At 36.1% G+C, this 19,335-nt stretch overlaps 2 protein-coding genes across 2 annotated transcripts; both read right to left on the minus strand.

Annotated features, from left to right (window-relative positions):
• Nucleotides 1-2: 2 nt before the first annotated feature.
• leg1.1 (liver-enriched gene 1, tandem duplicate 1) lies at nt 3-4,907 on the minus strand. Its single transcript, XM_067384983.1, has 6 exons — nt 4,575-4,907; nt 2,574-2,666; nt 2,283-2,467; nt 1,986-2,107; nt 1,627-1,865; nt 3-288 (listed from the first exon to the last, which is right to left on the minus strand). Exons 1-6 carry the CDS (start codon nt 4,867-4,869, stop codon nt 137-139), a joined length of 1,086 nt encoding a protein of 361 aa, XP_067241084.1. The 5' UTR covers nt 4,870-4,907; the 3' UTR covers nt 3-136.
• Nucleotides 4,908-14,179: 9,272 nt separating this feature from the next.
• Nucleotides 14,180-17,452, minus strand: mmachc (metabolism of cobalamin associated C). The gene is made up of 4 exons (XM_067383520.1): nt 17,345-17,452; nt 16,931-17,128; nt 15,560-15,712; nt 14,180-15,398 (listed from the first exon to the last, which is right to left on the minus strand). Exons 1-4 carry the CDS (start codon nt 17,432-17,434, stop codon nt 15,063-15,065), a joined length of 777 nt encoding a protein of 258 aa, XP_067239621.1. The 5' UTR covers nt 17,435-17,452; the 3' UTR covers nt 14,180-15,062.
• Nucleotides 17,453-19,335: the final 1,883 nt, after the last annotated feature.

Raw genomic sequence — 19,335 nt, forward strand, 5'->3', positions numbered from 1 at the left:
TTTACTGTGAATAAAGGAGATGGAAAGGAGCAGTGTTGGATTTTATTTCTCTTTTTATTAGTTAAAGATGTGAATGGCACATGTTTACGCTGGTGGTCATGGAATATTCTTATATCTGTCGGAGACTTGAAGTGCGTCAGCAGCTGGTGGCCATCTCGGACAGGATTGACATCAGACTGGTACCAGGGAACTTGGGGTCGAGAACGAGGTCATGGAGAAGGGCTTGACCTTTCTCCCGAGCCGGAGCTGAACACATTGCACTGCGCCAGAGACTCACCAGCGAACCGCCTGTTCAAAACACGATTCATGAGTTCATCATCATCATCACAGATGTTTTCATTTGTATTAAAGACATATTGCAAAATATTTGAAAATTTAATTTAGCCTTGTAATCACTTTCATTCTGAACTTTCATTGTATGAACAAAAAACAGGCATTTTTCAGAATGAAATGGTGAAATGACAGGTTTTTTGGGTGAACTATCCCTTTAAAGCCGTAGGGAAATTATAAAATACTAAACATTCTCCGGTTTTCAGTAACACTTTAGAGTCTAATTTTCACTATTAAAGGATTAGTTCACTTTCAAATTTAAATTTCCTGATAATTTACTCAACCTCATGTCATCCAAGATGTTCATGTCTTTCTTTCTTCAGTGGAAAAGAAATGAAGGTTTTTGAGGAAAACATTCCAGGATTTTTCTCCATATAGTGGACTTCACTGGGGTTCAACGGGTTGAAGGTCCAAATGTCAGTTTCAGTGCAGCTTCAAAGAGCTCTACATGATCCCAGACGAGGAATAAGAGTCTCATCTAGAGAAACCATCAGACATTTACTATTATTATTTTTTTAATTATATACATTTTAACCACAAATGCTCATCTTGAACTAGCTCTCTTCTTCTTCTTTTCTATTTGAATTCCAGCAGTGTAGACGCTGCTAAGTGTATTACTGCCCTCCACAGGTCAAAGTTTGAACTAATTGTTATATACTTGCACTAGCATATTGAATATGACAATTAGCAGCGTCTACACTGCCAGAATTCTAATAGAGAAGAAGAAGAGAGCTAGTTCAAGATGAGCATTTGTGGATAAAATGTATATAATTAAAAAAATAATAATAGTAAATGTCTGATGGTTTCTCTAGATGAGACTCTTATTCCTCGTCTGGGATCATGTAGAGCTCTTTGAAGCTGCACTGAAACTGACATTTGGACCTTCAACCCGTTGAACCCCAGTGAAGTCCACTATATGGAGAACAATCCTGGAATGTTTTCCTCAAAAACCTTCATTTCTTTTCCACTGAAGAAAGAAAGACATGAACATCTTGGATGACATGAGGGTGAGTAAATTATCAGGAAATTTTAATTTGAAAGTGAACTAATCCTTTAACTAGTTAATTATTATCATACATAATACTAGGATATTGGCTGTTTATTAGTACACATATTAATGCCTTATTCTGCAGTTAATAGAGAGAACTGTACCCTAAACTAAAGTGTGACCCAATTTTCATTTTTCTCAAATTGTTTAATGGATAAAAAAAGACTGTCTTGTAGAAAAGAAGCATTTTCCCTCAGACGTTTAGACCCCTGCTGTATAACCTCTCTCCAACCCTCTGATGCTCTTACCAAGCAGTTGATTCACACTGCTCATCCAGCCGAAAACATAGAGCGTGTGGTTCTCCTCAGCGCTGAGATCGGCGATGTTGGGCGGGCTGTCGGACTCCTGCAGAACCCGGCTCGGCAAGGGAGCCATGAACTTCTCTGACCTCTCGATGTTGGCGTGGAAACGAGCAGCTGCTACATATGCTGCCGAGCTGATCCAGCTCAGTCCAAAGCGAACCTCGGGAGAGGAGTACAGCTTCTGCCTGCAGCCATGATAAAAGAGGCCTTAAAACTGGTTTAGTCAAAACAGAAGGCACCTGCCAAACTGAAGCTGGAAGTGCATTTAGGGAAATGACATGATGTGTTATGAAGCATATGTAGACCTTTCACTGCAGGCGACGTATGTGGTTTTTAGAGACTCCTCCTCTGCTGCCCACATCAGTCCCAGAATCTGATCCTTCTTGTTAAAATCAGTGTCCTCAGATTCACTGATCTGCTGCAGAGACTACACAGAAAGAGCAACGGTTAGTCCTTGATCTGATCTGGAGTTAGGCTGTTGTACGGAGACGTTAACATGGTCAGTATCGCAAATTTGTGAGTCACTTTGGAAAAAGAAACATCTGCTATCTGAACAAATGTGGATATTTATTTGCATCCAGAGAGAAGCTGAACAATGACACCTGGAAGAATGTGTGCCATTTGGCCATGGCATCAGGGTGTTTGGTGGAGCAGTCTGTGTAGCTGGAGCAGTAATCCTGAGCCATCTCCGCTGGAACCTGCACCTGCACCTGAACCTCACCCTTCCCAACCACACCTGTCTGAACTGCTGCCAGGAACGGAAGCACGGACAGATAGTAGTTTATACCTGCAGAGAGTTAAAGTGACAAAATGAGAAAATACGGGACAGATTATAGAAAAGGTAGCTTTGACTTTATGTCCATCTAGTGGTGCAAATGTAGAGCTGCACTTACATCCATACCAGCTGAGAGGAGAGATGCAAACCGGTTCTGAACTCTCCAGTCCACACGTGCTGGTAGTGGCAGGGCTTGGGTCAGTCAACCGGCCTATGATGTAAATTGAAACTTAAGGCCTTTTTTTTTATATTAGTGCTAACATGCTGAGCTGAGCTGAATTTCCTGACTCATACATTTCCTCAGCGATTCAATTCATCACCAAACTCATCCAACAGTCTTTATGGACCTTGCTTTGTCCACTAGGGCTCCATCAGAAAAGGGTTTAACAGATGAACCCGAGCCTCCGTTACTAATTCTAAAACTTCACTTTAAAACCAACAACGAAGGAACGCTGAGTTGCAAAACCATTTCACTGTTTGTGGACGAACAACAAAATAATACTGTTGTTATGTCACAGAATGTGGGTTTAAAAGTTTTTATGTGAGAATGTAGTTATTTAGACCTCAAACATGCGACTTGCACACTTTATTTAGACGTTTTGGGAGATGTGAGCTCCAGGCTGTCAGCGGCCGCTCATGTACTCGCTGAGAACAGCTTAATCTCGGCCAGAGCTTTGGGAATTGGCTGCTGGCTCTTATGTCGATAGTTTAAACATGAGGTGCATCACTTTCAGTATATCAAACGGGATCTGATTCATAATCACAAAAATTTGAATGTCTGCTGAGGAAAGCGATATCTTTGTCCTTTTAACAGTTAAGAGGATTTCCCATGGCAGCGCTTGTCAATGCATTTGTAAGTTGCATCTTATAAGGGGTTGTTTGAATGTCTTTGTTTACAACCTTGTCCCTTTCAATATAAAAGTCTTTGCTACTAACCCATTTGCTGGCATCTAATGGCGTAATAATGTAACTTTCACTGAAGTAGAAATCAATACCAAATACGGCATGTTATTTATATAAAATATCATTTATTGAACAGTAATATTTAAGTAAACAATATTAGCCATTATAAAGTATAAGAAGTTTGTATAATAGGAAATGAACAGTTCAGTCGAAAGTACAAAAGCAATGCTAGTTATAGTACACGACTTCAGTTAAATAAAAATATAAAGTTAAGAAACTTTGTTTTAAGCCAAATCGATGTGTTCTGGAAAAATTAATTGATACACTGAAAATGAATGAACCACCTCATGTTTAAACACTGTCTACATAAGACTGGCCGAGATGAAGCTGTTCTCAGCGGGTATATGAACACCGCTGACGGCCCAGCCCAGGTGAAAAACAAGTACATTTCTATAATATACTTACAGTGTTCTATTTTTGTGCACTAATTTTGTACTTAATATACTAAAACGTCTTCTTTAGTACTTCTTAAGATAATCGTAAGAACATCTAAGTGTACTCAACTATTTTGAGACAGCATGAAATATGAACTAAAATGTGCTTTTAATATACTATCTCTGTATTTAAAATATATATTTAGTTACCACTTGTAGTATACTATGGGTTCAAATGTACTATAAGTAGTAGTATCTAAATACATTTATTAAATACAGAGATAAGCACATTTTAGATCATATTTCATGCTGTCTCAAAATAGTTAAGTACACTTAGATGTTCTTACGATTATCTTAAGAAGTACTAAAGAAGACGCTTTAGTATATTAAGTACAAAATTAGTGCACAAAAATAGAGCACTTTAAGTATATTATAGAAATGTACTTGTTTTTCACCTGGGAGAGCTTACATCTCCCAAAACATCGAAATAAATTAGGCGCTGTTTATATAAAAGTTGCATTTTTGAGGTGAAAAAAAAACCTCTTAAATCTACATTCTGTGGCACAATAACAGTAGCATTCGTAATAAATTATAGTGATTTGCTCGTCAGCCATTACACTTGTCACAGCATATGCTGCAATCAGATCTGAGACACTCACAACTGGGACATTTGTTTCATTTGATTCAGATACTAAACAAAAGACACTGTTTAGGTTCAAACAACTCACTAGTCATACAGGGCTTGTTTCCTATTGTTCTTTCGCAGTGGCAAACAGATATACCTGATTTGAGTTTCCAGCCCAGCTGCAGAGGAAGACTCCACAGAGGATTCTCCTTGTCTCCAGGGCCCATGGAGCTCATGTAGGGATCCGTAGAATTGATCAGCAGCTTGTACAAAGCCATCCTCTGCAAGTAGTCCCATGGATTTACCTGGATCACCCCGTCGACTGTGGGCAGCTGGGAGAGCTCGCTTGGGGCTTTCTCCCACTGAATAGGAAGTCCATTCTCAGTCACTACTGCTGCCTGGCCGAGCACAGCCAACACAACTACAGCACCCACCGATCCGATGAAATTCATAGTTGGGAATCTAGCTGGACTGCCAAAGTCCTGTGGCCAGCACAGGGGCTTTAAGCTAAGAGCAAACACAGGACTTTGGTCCCAAATGGAGACAGGGATGAGCGAGTGTGTGGGTGGGGACTGATGCATTCAAGAGATATTTTCTAGAAATTTTACAAACATTTTCACTCGAAGGGTATTAATATGTACATTCATGCATTTGGCAGACATTTTTATCCAAAGTGACATGGCCACAATATGTAGCCTTAAATAAATACAATGCAATACAAAGTATGTGCTATACTATTATATAGAGTAACGGTCGTATCTTGTTTATAAGAAAAGGAAATCAATGTTTTACATAATGTTTCACTTGAAAGAGCAGTGAGCAACTTATGTAACGTTTAATTGACGCAATTTGGTCAGTGACATCTAGTGTATTTGGACAGTCAGAGTCACCAGAATACACGTGATAAAACGGTTTTACGTCTGTTTTATCAGGTGTCACTGAGGACAAACAAACATTTATAGGTAGATGCTGTGTAGAGAGAGAGAGAGAGGTTCTAAAATGGTTGCAACCTTTGGCTTCATCTGTCCATCTTTAAAACAGACACTACATTTGGTGACTGAAAAGATACATTGAACATTTGGGCAGAACCAATACAAAACATTTTATGTATGTTGAAAATGGACAATATATCACATTAGATCACTTAAAACATCAGGATTTAATGCATTAAAAAGCTTTTTTGAGAGGTTCTGCACATTGACAAGACCTCGCTACTCTAGTTTCTTCATTAGACAAGTGATCCTGTAAAGTGGAAAACTGATCCTTTTTTTCCTTGTCATTGCATAAAAATGACAGACTGATGCCGTGTTATGATTATGAATTTCAGATCCACATGATACAATCAGTTGAATGATTAGGTTAACAACTTGATTGAATCTATTTTGTTGTGAAGTTTTTGGTGACACAGTATCTTTCTTTGATTAGTAGCCATTGTTCATGATTTAATCCCACGATTTAAGAGTGAATGAAATGCCATAGGTGTGGACATTTTGTCTCAATGTGATGGTCATGAATCTGACATAAAACTTGTACTCCGGTGAGCTTGTGCTCCAACGGTTTTAACGCTTTGCTTTCAGGATCTGCCACTGGAACAGCACCAAAACAAAAACCTTCACCCTCTCTGGTGGAAAGAGCACATCCTCCAAGACACACCTCTTTCACAAGCACTTAACCACTCACATGTCACACCGATGCACTTACACACCTCTCCTTTGTCAGGTCTGCTAAAGGCATAAACGTCAATCCAAATGTCATGCTTTGGGTGATCAGTTATGTCCATAGGATTAGCTCTGGGGTTGGACTACTGTATTTTCAAACCTCCAAAATGATGTTATATTTTGATATTTTATTTCAACATTTCAGAATTTTTTTAACTATTGCAACAATAAAAAACTGCATTAATATAATCATGCACTTACTGAGCATAAACAATTTCGGTAACACTATGAAGACCATGCTTATAATAAATTATAGCTCCATTTATACTTATTTATAAGCAAGTATTAGTATTTTATAAACATATTTATAAAGACTTATTAAAACCTATGCCACATTATAAGAACAGTTATAAATATAGCTGCAAGCAGCAATTCGGGGCCAAGCCCCAGTAGGGGCAGTAGCGCAATACGGAGCAGGAAGAGCAAAAACAGCAGAAATTGAATGTACATGCAAAACATCTGGTTCAGAAGGACAGGTGGAAATGAAATGAAAATCAATAGAAGTTCAGAGAACGAACACGGAATGAACTAAAATACTTGTATCTCATTGAAGAGGAATAAAGATTAGCACAATCCTTATTTGGATAAAAAAGGTATCAAAATGACTCATTACACACAATTGTATAAAGGAACCCCACACAAGATTCGAATCCACGACCTCCGGGTCCAAGGTCCATTTCTCATCTCATTGCACCACTGTGCAAGTGAATGTTTCCACACCTGCCGAAGTTTATTAGTTCATGTGAAAATGAACTCAAAATGAAGAATTCTTATAAAGCTGCACTTTAGATCATTCTGCAGCTCATCATGCTGTAGTGCAATACAGAGCAGGAAGAGGAAAAACAGCAGAAAATGAACAAACATGAAACAGCTGGTTCAGAATTACGGGCAAGAATGAACTCAGAATGTACATAAGCTTAGATGAAAATGAACACAGCATGAAACAAAAAGCATTTATTTCTAATCCAAGAGGCAGTAAAGGAATCAAAACACACTATTTTATAAAACCGCTCCACCTGGGATTCGAACCCACTAACTTCGGATACAGGGCTCTTCAGATAACTGGCTTTACACATTGAGCTACTTGAGGATGCACATTCAACAGACTGTGGAAGAAACCTTTTAGTCTAACAAAGAATTCACAAAAAAAGCATTACTTAGCATGCTATCCATATTAGCATGCTAAGCTAACTTAATGCTAATGAAGCTCATGGTTAACTTGATAACTGAAGAGCCACATTAAAGAGAATGACAACTGGTTAGCATGCTAAGCAATTAGCATGCTAAGCTAACTAGCATAAGACAACAAACACAAGCAAGGTCACATTCAGAGATGAATATCTTGGGAATGGTAGCGAATATCAAAAATCCATTCAGTCATTTCTGTGCGGCTCGGTCCAAAGATCACCTGAGCTGATTTTGGACAAAATTGGACAAAAATTGTAGGAGGAGTAGCGAAAAAACTGTTTTCCATTTATTTCAATATGGCGGACAGGTACATTTAAGGAAAATGACAAATGACACATCGTCGGAATCGGCATAAGCCAGGGAATAAAATGACATAAAGCATACACATTTTGGAAAGTGTTTTCAAAAGTTATAAGTGGTTTTGCAATAATCATTACATCTGTGGAACAGTAGGTGGCGCTGTGTTGAAACTTCTCAGGTACCTTCAGGACCTTCTAAAGGTCATACATACCAATTTGTGTGAAGATATGTCAAATTGTTTAAAAGTTATTGCAATTTATGACAAAATTCAAAATGGCGGACACGTGGTTCATCCGATGTTGACGAATTCTATATCCTCGGATTCGGCATGGCACAGGGAATCCATAGACACCAAGATCTTGATTTTCTAATAAAGTGTTCAAAAGTTATTGGCCAAAATAGCCATTTTTCAGATCTCATGACCTGTAGGTGGTGCTGTTCCCAAATTTGGCATGGAACCTCAGATCATGGTCTTGATCAAGTGTACCAATTTTTGTTTCGATTGCTCAAAGTTTGGCCGAGATACAGCCTCTATAGCAATTTTGGGTCAACCTCGTTAACTTCGTGACATCATAACTTTTGAACAAAGATGAATAAAAAAAATCTGTTCAGTCATTTCTGTGCGGCTAAGACCAAAGATCACCTGATCAAAGTTTGGACAAAATTGGACAAATTTTGAAGGAGGAGTAGCGAAAAAACGGAATACTGTACTTTTCAAAATGGCCGCTACTGCAATGGGCGGAGACTTAATGTAATAATTGTAATAGAATCAGCATGAAGAGACGAATCAGATGTACTAAATTGTATTTTTCTAGAGCAAATGGTTCAAAAGTTATAAACTTTAGAATGTTGAATTTTTGAACTGGTGGTGGCGCTATAGAGTTGGTCCTAGAGACTCCAAAATTGGTCAGATTTCTAGACATGACCATCACTACAAGTGTGCCAAATTTCATCATTTTCTCATGTTCCGTTGATAGGGCTGCCATAGACTCCCATTCGGGAGGAAGAATAATAATAATAAAAGGGAAAACGTACAATTACAATAGGGGCTACAGCCCCTTCGGGGCTTGGCCCCTAATAACTTTAGTTTAGATCATTCTGCAGCTCATCATGCTGTAGTGCAATACAGAGCAGGAAGAGGAAAAACAGCAGAAAATGAACAAACATGAAACAGCTGGTTCAGAATTACGGGCAAGAATGAACTCAGAATGTACATAAGCTTAGATGAAAATGAACGCAGCATGAAACAAAAAGCATTTATTTCTAATCCAAGAGGCAGTAAAGGAATCAAAACACACTATTTTATAAAACCGCTCCACCTGGGATTCGAACCCACTAACTTCGGATTACAGGGCTCTTCAGATAACTGGCTTTACACATTGAGCTACTTGAGGATGCACATTCAACAGACTGTGGAAGAAACCTTTTAGTCTAACAAAGAATTCACAAAAAAAGCATTACTTAGCATGCTAACCATATTAGCATGCTAAGCTAACTTAATGCTAATGAAGCTCATGGTTAACTTGATAACTGAAGAGCCACATTAAAGAGAATGACAACTGGTTAGCATGCTAAGCAATTAGCATGCTAAGCTAACTAGCATAAGACAACAAACACAAGCAAGGTCACATTCAGAGATGAATATCTTGGGAATGGTAGCGAATATCAAAAATCCATTCAGTCATTTCTGTGCGGCTCGGTCCAAAGATCACCTGAGCTGATTTTGGACAAAATTGGACAAAAATTGTAGGAGGAGTAGCGAAAAAACTGTTTTCCATTTATTTCAATATGGCGGACAGGTACATTTAAGGAAAATGACAAATGACACATCGTCGGAATCGGCATAAGCCAGGGAATAAAATGACATAAAGCATACACATTTTGGAAAGTGTTTTCAAAAGTTATAAGTGGTTTTGCAATAATCATTACATCTGTGGAACAGTAGGTGGCGCTGTGTTGAAACTTCTCAGGTACCTTCAGGACCTTCTAAAGGTCATACATACCAATTTGTGTGAAGATATGTCAAATTGTTTAAAAGTTATTGCAATTTATGACAAAATTCAAAATGGCGGACACGTGGTTCATCCGATGTTGACGAATTCGATATCCTCGGATTCGGCATGGCACAGGGAATCCATAGACACCAAGATCTTGATTTTCTAATAAAGTGTTCAAAAGTTATTGGCCAAAATAGCCATTTTTCAGATCTCATGACCTGTAGGTGGCGCTGTTCCCAAATTTGGCATGGAACCTCAGATCATGGTCTTGATCAAGTGTACCAATTTTAGTTTTGATTGCTCAAAGTTTGGCCGAGATACAGCCTCTATATCAATTTTGGGTCAACCTCGTTAACTTCGTGACATCATAACTTTTGAACAAAGATGAATAAAAAAAATCTGTTCAGTCATTTCTGTGCGGCTCATACCAAAGATCACCTGATCAAAGTTTGGACAAAATTGGACAAATTTTGAAGGAGGAGTAGCGAAAAAACGGAATACTGTACTTTTCAAAATGGCCACTACTGTACTGGGTGGAGTCTTAATGTAAGATATTGAATGTGATCAGTATGAAGAGAGGAATCAGTTGTATTGACATTCATTTTTCTGGAACAAAGGGTTCAAAAGTTATAACCTTTACAAAAGTGAATATTTGAACTGGTGGTGGCGCTATAGACTTAGTCCTAGATACTCCAAAGTTGGTCAAATTACTTTTAATTACTATCACTACAAGCATGCCAAATTTGATAATTTTCCTTCTTATGGTTCATTGATTACCATACAGGGGGAAGAAGAATAACTACGAATTTGGACATAAAGGAATTGCATGTGATAGCTTCAGATTAGACCAGTTTTAGGCAGAATGCCTAGAACAGACACAAGTTCTGCATCTTTTCCTGCCACAGTACCTCATGCGGTCTGGGCATGTGTCACACTGAGTTTCAAACCCACGATGCAGAGCATTCGGGATCCGTGGCGTAACACATTGAGCTAATCAGCCATGCAAGTTCATCAGTATGCTAAGCAGAGGTTTCAGTGTGAGAAAGAGTTCACAAAAAAAAAGCTTCATAGCATGTTAACCATATTAGTATGCAAAGTTATTTAATGCCAACTAAGTTTTGGTTAACCTGTTGACTGAAGACCACATTAGAAAGAATAGCAATAGTTTAGCATGCTAAGCAATTACTGTGCTAAGCTAACTAGTATAAGACAACAAACACAAGCAAGGTCACATTCAGAGATGAATATCTTGGGAATGGTAGCGAATATCAAAAATCCGTTCAGTCATTTCTGTGCGGCTGGGTCCAAAGATCATCTGAGCTGATTTTGGACAAAATTGACCAAAATTTGTAGGAGGAGTAGCGAAAAAACTGTTTTTGATTTAATTCAATATGGCAGACAGGACATTTAAGGAAAATGACAAATGACACATTGTCGGAATCGGCATAAGCCAGGGAATAAAATGACATAAAGCAGACAAATTTTGGATAATGTTTTCAAAAGTTATAAGCAATTTTGCAAAAAACATTATATCTGTGGAACACTAGGTGGCGCTGTGCTGAAACTTCTCATGTACCTTCAGGACACTCTGATGGTCATATGTACCAAATTTTGTGATGATATGTCAAATTGTTTAAAAGTTATTGCAATTTATGACAAAATTCAAAATGGCGGACACGTGGTTCATCCGATGTTGACGAATTTGATATCCTCGGATTCGGCATGGCACAGGGAATCCATAGACACCAAGATCTTGATTTTCTAATAAAGTGTTCAAAAGTAATTTGCCAAAATAGCCATTTTTCATATCTCATGACCTGTAGGTGGCGCTGTTCCCAAATTCGGCATGGAACCTTAGATCATGGTCTTGATCAAGGGTACCAATTTTTGTTTCGATTGCTCAAAGTTTGGCCGAGATACAGCCTCTATAGCAATTTTGGGTCAACCTCGTTAACTTTGTGACATCATAACTTTTGAACAAAGATGAATAAAAAAAATCTGTTCAGTCATTTCTGTGCGGCTCAGACCAAAGATCACCTGATCAAAGTCTGGACAAAATTGGACAAATTTTGAAGGAGGAGAAGCGAAAAAAACAAATACTGTACTTTTCAAAATGGCCACTACTGTAATGGGTGGAGACTTAATGTAAGAAGTTGAATAGCATCAGCATGAAGAGACGAATCAGATGAACTAAATTTAATTTTTCTATGACAAACAGTTCAAATGTTAAAACCGTTAGAATGTTGAAATTTTGAACTGGTGGTGGCGCTATAGAGTTGGTTCTAGAGACTCCAAATTTGGTCCAATCACTATTCATGAGCATCTCTACAACTGTGCCAAATTTCATCATTTTCTCATGTTCCGTTGATAGGGCTGCCATAGACTCCCATTCGGGAGGAAGAATAATAATAATAATAAAAGGGAAAACGTACAATTACAATAGGGGCTACAGCCCCTTCGGGGCTTGGCCCCTAATTAATTATATAAATGTAACTATAAGTCATGCATTTGCTTTTTCAATGCTCATGCTCATAATCTATTGTACACTGATTTCTAATTATTAATTAGTCAGTCGTATGGTTCCATGAATGTATTTATGAAGATGCAACCTGCATTGCTATAATGTTATTATATTATAGTTACAGTTACAATTAGTAATTCAGATTTATTTCTGTCAAATAAGTGAATATATTGTTATTAAATATCCCTGTTTTGTTTTTATAAATATGTATTGTGAGTAATAATAGTTACTAATCTCTATAAATGCATCATTGTTGGCTTTAATTGAAGTGAAAACATAGGATGCATTTTTCCTAAAGCAAAATGTTAAGAAATCATGAAGATGTGCTCAGTGTACATTTTAAGTTGCTTACTTCTTTTTTAATGTTACATACTTGCAAAACACTGCAACAATCTTTTGAAAGTATCATTCCAAACTGCTATTAGCAACACCATGCATATGGCTGAGGAAATATAGATTTTAACTAATCATAATTCATGACCTCTAATGCAAGCCATTAAAGACATAATTAATAGCAAACAAGAGTCTATGGAACTATTTTATATATGATAATTTATAAATCAGTTTAATGGATTATGGACATGCGCATTGAAAAAAACAATGCATGGCTTATAAGTAATTATAAAAATAATATAAATGTATCTATAACTGTTCTTATAATGAGGTATAGGTCTTAATGAGTCTTTATAAATATATTTATAGAATAGCAATACTTACTTATAAATGGGCCTATAAAGCATTATAAGCATGGTCTTCATAGAAAGTGTTACCACAATTTCTAATGTACACAAGCACAATAATAACCATGTTGTGATGAACTTTGTGTTGTTTAATTCTGCATCTCTACTGGAAATATCACATATCTTGTCATATTGTGCCTTAAAGTGGTCATGAATTGAGAAATCTAAATTTCCTTGATCTTTTGACAGGATTAGGCCTTAGTTTAATTAGGACATTTATATTGCTTTTATAAAGCTGCCTTTAAAAAAAACTATATTACTGGTGTGCATCCTGCAGACAAAACAACCATAAAAATAAATAAATAAATAAAAGAATAGTTGAGCTGAAAAAAAAAACTTATAGCATTCAACTTTTTAAGTTAACTCAAGAAATTTGCTTTAGGTAGAGTAAACTTAAATACTTTTGTTCATCTAATGAGTTCCAGGTAATCTTTTGAAATTTTTAAAAAAAAAAAAAAAAAGAAAAAGAAAAAAAACCAAGTTGAGCCAACTTGAAAAAATAAGGCAACCTATTGCACTCAACCTTTTAAGTTTGAGTCTTGAACTTAAAACTTCTTGTCAAGGCAATGTTTAGCAGTTTAGCAATCCTTGTTTTTATGTCCATGTTTTATTTTCAAAGTTAACTGCATGACTGGGCAACAAACTCAAGCTCCTCTTCTCTTATCGAAATCCTAGTTATTAAAAACTCATTGCTTTGCTTCAGAAGGTCATATGGATTACTTTAATGATGGATGAAGGCACTTTTTTGAGCTTCAAAATCTCATGCTCAATTCACTCCCATTATAAAGCTTGGAAGAGTCAGGATATTTTTAAATATATATGTCCGATTGTGTTCGTCGGAAAGAAGATAGTCATATACACCTAGGATGGCTTGATGGTGAGTAAATCATGGGATAATTTTAATTTTTGGGTGAACTATCACTTCAAGCCCGGTTATTAAAGTTATTTTCTTATTCAAGAATATACTAACATACTTGATTAAGGGGATGTTTACATTAAAAATTATGCATTTTGGCAATTCATTTACATGACAACTGTGTTTTGGGGACCTAAAAAACTTTTGAAAACGTGTTTCAAAGTGCATGTTTTTGAAAAAGATTACATTATCATCTCCGTGTAAACTACAAAAACACAAATTTGTGAAAACGATGCACTGCGTGTTAAGTCTATAGGTGACATCGCCAACTACTGGCCTGGCACAAATACAGCGCTTTAGTCTTTTTTGACGCAAAAAATGCAAAGGAAAAACATTTCTGTTTTTAGTACATCATTGTTGTGTAAATATATATGCATTTTAAATACACAAAATACAATTTCTGAAGTGCTTTGACACAAATTCCTTTTGATTCTTTTCTATCCAGCAAAATACAAATTTCAAAATAATCCAAAGCAATTAAATATGTATTTTAAATACATTTAATTGATTGCCCATCTCTGCAATACAGCATGGCTTTGGGCGGCTACAGAACAAGACATCATAAAAATATTAAGGACAAATCTTATTTTTTTACTTTATTAAGAACATTCCTTGGATAAGGAATAACGAACAGTCATTATTGCAAAATATTTATTAAATAAGTATTGAGTATTAAGTAACTTATTTTGTAATTTTACCAGTATATTATTTTAAAGCTATAACAATTACAATAAAATTAAATGTATAAAATAATTTATGCATGTCAATACTTACCCCTAATTCTCAGTTTTATTAAATTAAAGTTAAACGAACAAATGATCATTTATAAATGTCTTACATATTGTCTGTAGTGGCATGTCGATTACAGTGAGACTAGAACATGAAACCTAAAAACAATGTTCATTTACAGTGTCTTAATACACTTTATGCCATTCAAAACAAGCATATGGAAGCTTGTTTCCAGCACAAAATAATAAATAAAAAAGGTAACTGCAAGTTATATCACAATTCTGATTATTCTGACAAAACAAAGGCAGAATTTTGAGATATAATCTCGCAATTTCAAGTAATGTAGTCCAAACTGCAAATCTAAACCTGCAATTCTGAGAAAAATAGTATACATTGTGAGATACAAACTGGCAGCTGCAAGGAAAAAGTCAGAATTGCGAGATAAAAAGTCTCAATTAGCTTTTATTCTGTGGTGAAAACAAGCTTCCACACAGCAGAACACATCTTTGGGAAAACGGCTCAGGAACTGTGCAGAATCAGCCCTGTTTGTTCGTGGAGCTCTGCTTCTCTGTGTCAGAGTCAGTCAGAAAGCCCCAGTGTCTGAGCAGCTCCCCCCGCTGGCCTGGAGGAGTCCTGAAATACTCCCTCTGCTGATCCGAGTACCTTTCCTCTGTGGGCACCATGTCTCTGTAGCTCCAGTCCTGCCAGCGGAAGTTAAACCTCTCCAGCAGTTCGATCCGCTCCTCCTGTGAGCGCACACAGTCTGGAGGATCCTTCTGCTGAAGATCCGCTCGCACATCCTTAAAGACCAGCAGGGCTCGGATAGCAAACCAGCCACCCAGCTTAGGGTGTATACAGACTCCAAACATCTTCTGTGTAGAATAAGGAGAAAGACTTTCAGAAAGCAAACATCTGACTGCATCCATAAAGAGTTTTTTGTAAAGTAAAAAATATATATTTTAAGTATTGTTTGCATTTCTCAGATTAATCAAAGTTAAATATTAAAATGGACTGTAGATCTTTTCTGGCTGACCTTATCAGCCCATGGTGGACTCTGGATGTCTGATTTCTGGTAGTAGTACGCTGCTCCTGAGACGTGAGCGGCAGTCTGTGCGAGAAACTTGGGTCTTCTGTTGGGCAGCATCTCATAATCATAACTGACATCCACAGACTGACTGGGAAAACACTGAGAGAGAGAGATTAAAACACACGTTCAGATAAAGGAATGATCAGAACTTCTCAATCCCATCCTAAAACTTCAAACATTCATGTATAATTATTATTATAAATGTGGAAAATGTTTAGTTTCTATTACATCACTGCATTTTTCTACTCATTGTAGTACTGTTAAATGTAGTTATTTTAAATATATTAAAGGATTAGTCCACTTTTAAATAAAATGTTCCTGATAATTTACTCTCCTCCATGTCATCCAAGATGTTCATGTCTTTCTTTCTTCAGTGGAAAAGAAATGAAGGTTTTTGAGGAAAACATTCAAGGATTTTCTCCATATAGTGGACTTCACTGGGGTTCAACGGGTTGAAGGTCCAAATGTCAGTTTCAGTGCAGCTTCAAAGAGCTCTACATGATCCCAGACGAGGAATAAGAGTCTCATCTAGAGAAACCATCGGACATTTTCAAAAAAAAAAAAAAAAAATAACTGTATATGCTTTATAAATACACATTAAACCTTCTGCGTGCTTCTGCTTTCCGTATTCTCTAAACGCTTACGCTGTATGTCCTACGCCTTCCCTATTCTACTTACGGTACAAACGCAGCGCCAGTTTTGTGTTTATAAAGCATAAAATAAATTTGTATTTTTTTCTAAAATGTCCGATAGTTTCTCTAGATAAGACTCTTATTCCTCGTCTGGTGTCGTTTAAAGCTCTTTGATTTCTTTTCCACTGAAGAAAGAAAGACGTGAACATCTTGGATGACATGAGGGTGAGTAAATTATGAGGAAAATTAATTTAAAAGTGGACTAATCCTTTAATTATTTAAATGAAATTTAATTTGCTTATTTTAATCAACTCATTTATTTAGTTACTTAATCTTATTGTATATATTTTACACTGCTTTCTCGTTTTTATTTAAATAAAGTTTTACTTATTTATTTAATCAAATTTATTTATATCAAACTTTTTTCATTTATTTATTTTAATTAAATGCATCAATTTATTATTTATTCAAATCAATTTTATTTATTTTAATCAACTTATTTTAATCTGATGTCTTAATTTATTGATTTGCTTAAATTTATTTATTAATTTTAATCACATTTATGAAGTAGGTTTAATCATAAATTTATTTATTTGTACTGCTTTTTTCTCATCTTTTTCGTGCATTTTGCTCTAGATAAAAGCAGAAAGTGAACTGGGATAAGTGTCACTGAGCTGAACCACACCAGCGAGACAGCGGAGGAGACGGCGTGAGCGCTGCACTGATCGATGGGGTCCCTGAGGCCCTCACAGCACTGGCTCCGTAAGAAGGGCAGGAACGAGCGCTCAAACATGGACGGAGAGCTCAGGACAACCACAGCCAGAGTGTCTGCTGGGTAATGCAGGTGATGGGCAGGAGATAACACTGCATTGTACCAGCCGACCTACCACAACACAGAAATATGATCAGTAACAAACACAAACTAGTTTCAATCAGAGCTGCCTTCATAAGTGTTGTCCAAACATGTTTCCCACTGATGTGTCAGTGCACTGTGCTTGTGAACACAACTAACACATGCACCACCACAACATACAGACGCAAATACTTTTATTATCGAGCCTGATTGCTTTTATTATGTTCATGGAGCCAGACATATTACCTTGAAAGGATAAATTTCAAAACCTTGCGCTTCTAAAGACTCGCGGAGAGTCCCTATGAGACCCTCCACGCTTTCACTGGAGATCGCCATTTCTCTTCTTCTCGTGATTATCACGGAGTTCATGTCGTGCTTTTCCTCCGCCTAGTGGACAGGAGTTTGGGTGTTTTACACGGTTTTACAGAAGAGGTTTTCAGGCCACAAGGGGGTGCTAGGGGTTCAGGGAAAAGTTTAAAGATATTTATAATAAAATTTGTTATTTATAAATAAATATTAGATTAAAAAATATATATATTAATTAATTTCAACTCGGCATTGTCAACATTAGTATTGTAATCTTGACAAAATAGACTTTCTTGTACAAATTGCTCTTGGCTATGTTGCCTTCTGCTATTGCCATCTCTCTCTCTCTCTCTCTCTCTCGTTCTGTTTTTCTCTTTCTCTCACTCTCTTTCTCTTCCTTACCTTCCTTACACACACACACACACACACACACACACATATATATATATATATATATATATATATATATATATATATATATATATATATATATATATATATATATATATATATATATATATATATATATATATATATATATATATATATATATATATATATATATTACCTTATACCTTATTTTGTCTAGTAATTTACTTATATTTTGTATTTTAGTACCGCTTTTTACTGTGCATTTGTGGGGGGTTTTTTTGTTTTGTTTTTTATTTTTATGATGTGTACTATATGTGTAATGATGCTCTGTCTTTGTTTTAGGGTGACTTTTTAACATTCTTCTACAGATGAAAAATAGCCTTTTGGGCTAATTCTGGCACATTTTACAGTTATGTTTATTAATGTGCATTCACCCTGTTAACAAATAAACTAAACTAATAAATGAATAAAATACATTAAAATAAACGGTAACACTTTACTTGAAGGGGTGTGCATAAGACTGACATGACACCTTCATAATCTTGACATGACACATTTCATGAATATGAAGGAGGTTTTTATGAATGTTTATGACAACTGTCATTAAATGTCATTCGCTCAGTTATGTCATTTTTAATGCAAAGATGACATTGTTTGAGATGTCTTTGTTACTACAACTTGACATAAACCAACACATCATAACCTGTCAGTGTCTTTGTCATGACAACGTGAAATTAGCAAAACATCATAACTTGTCATAAACATGACATAGCAGATTAATTATTAAACTTAAAAAACTACTTGGCTTTATGGGTTAACATTACATTACATTAGTTTGGTAACAATTTAGTATAGGGAACACGTATATAAACGATTAACTAACTTTTCTCTCAATAAACTCTTAATTTACTGCTTATTATAGTTAATTGTTAGGTTTAGGTATTGGGTAGGATTAAGAATGTAGAATAAGATCATGCAGAATAAGGCATTAATATGTGCTTTATAAGTACTAATAAATAGCCAATATTTTAGCCATATGAATGCTAATAGAAATAAGCAACTAGTTAAAAGACCCTAAAATACCATTTTTACCATTATTTTATAACACTGTCATCTTTTTTTATGAAATTTGAAATTGTCTATTATCTGACCTGTTGGAGGAAACTTAAAAAAAAAAAAAAACATGAAATGAAAAATAGTCGTGACGCTGTTATAAAATTATTTGTCAGAGTATTTTCACTTAATGACATTTTAATGACAAGTTCAATTTGTACCACTGTACTTGAGCTCAAGATACATATTTATGACACTATTATAATGGCCTCATGACAGCCAATGTCAAAACCAACCACATGACAGTTTAATGCAATGTTAACCCATAAAGCTAAATGATGTCAAGTTGTCATGACAAAGACACTGACAGGTTATGATGTATTGGAAAATGATACAGGAGTAATCAAGACTTCGCGGTGAGGTGGTGTGTGTATGAGTCTTTTATAGTCCAGGTAATGTGTGGCAGCTGAGTGTGGTGATTAGTGTGGAGTGATTGTGAAGTGAGT

This window comes from Chanodichthys erythropterus, chromosome 4 (assembly GCF_024489055.1).
Source record: "Chanodichthys erythropterus isolate Z2021 chromosome 4, ASM2448905v1, whole genome shotgun sequence".
Taxonomy (NCBI): domain Eukaryota; kingdom Metazoa; phylum Chordata; class Actinopteri; order Cypriniformes; family Xenocyprididae; genus Chanodichthys; species Chanodichthys erythropterus.

Bases quoted from the DNA above. Each gene is read 5' to 3' on its own strand.
- leg1.1 (XM_067384983.1), bottom strand. From the start codon at position 4,869: ATGAATTTCATCGGATCGGTGGGTGCTGTAGTTGTGTTGGCTGTGCTC. The intron at 1,866-1,985 runs GTCTACATATGC...TCATGGCTGCAG, and splicing joins TACGTCGCCTGCAGTGAAAG to GCAGAAGCTGTACTCCTCTC. The intron at 289-1,626 runs GTAAGAGCATCA...TGTTTTGAACAG, and splicing joins CAGTGTGAATCAACTGCTTG to GCGGTTCGCTGGTGAGTCTC.
- mmachc (XM_067383520.1), bottom strand. From the start codon at position 17,434: ATGGCGATCTCCAGTGAAAGCGTGGAGGGTCTCATAGGGACTCTCCGC. The intron at 17,129-17,344 runs GTAATATGTCTG...GTGTTGTGGTAG, and splicing joins TTGAAATTTATCCTTTCAAG to GTCGGCTGGTACAATGCAGT. The intron at 15,713-16,930 runs GTGTGGTTCAGC...TCTCTCTCTCAG, and splicing joins TCTCCTCCGCTGTCTCGCTG to TGTTTTCCCAGTCAGTCTGT.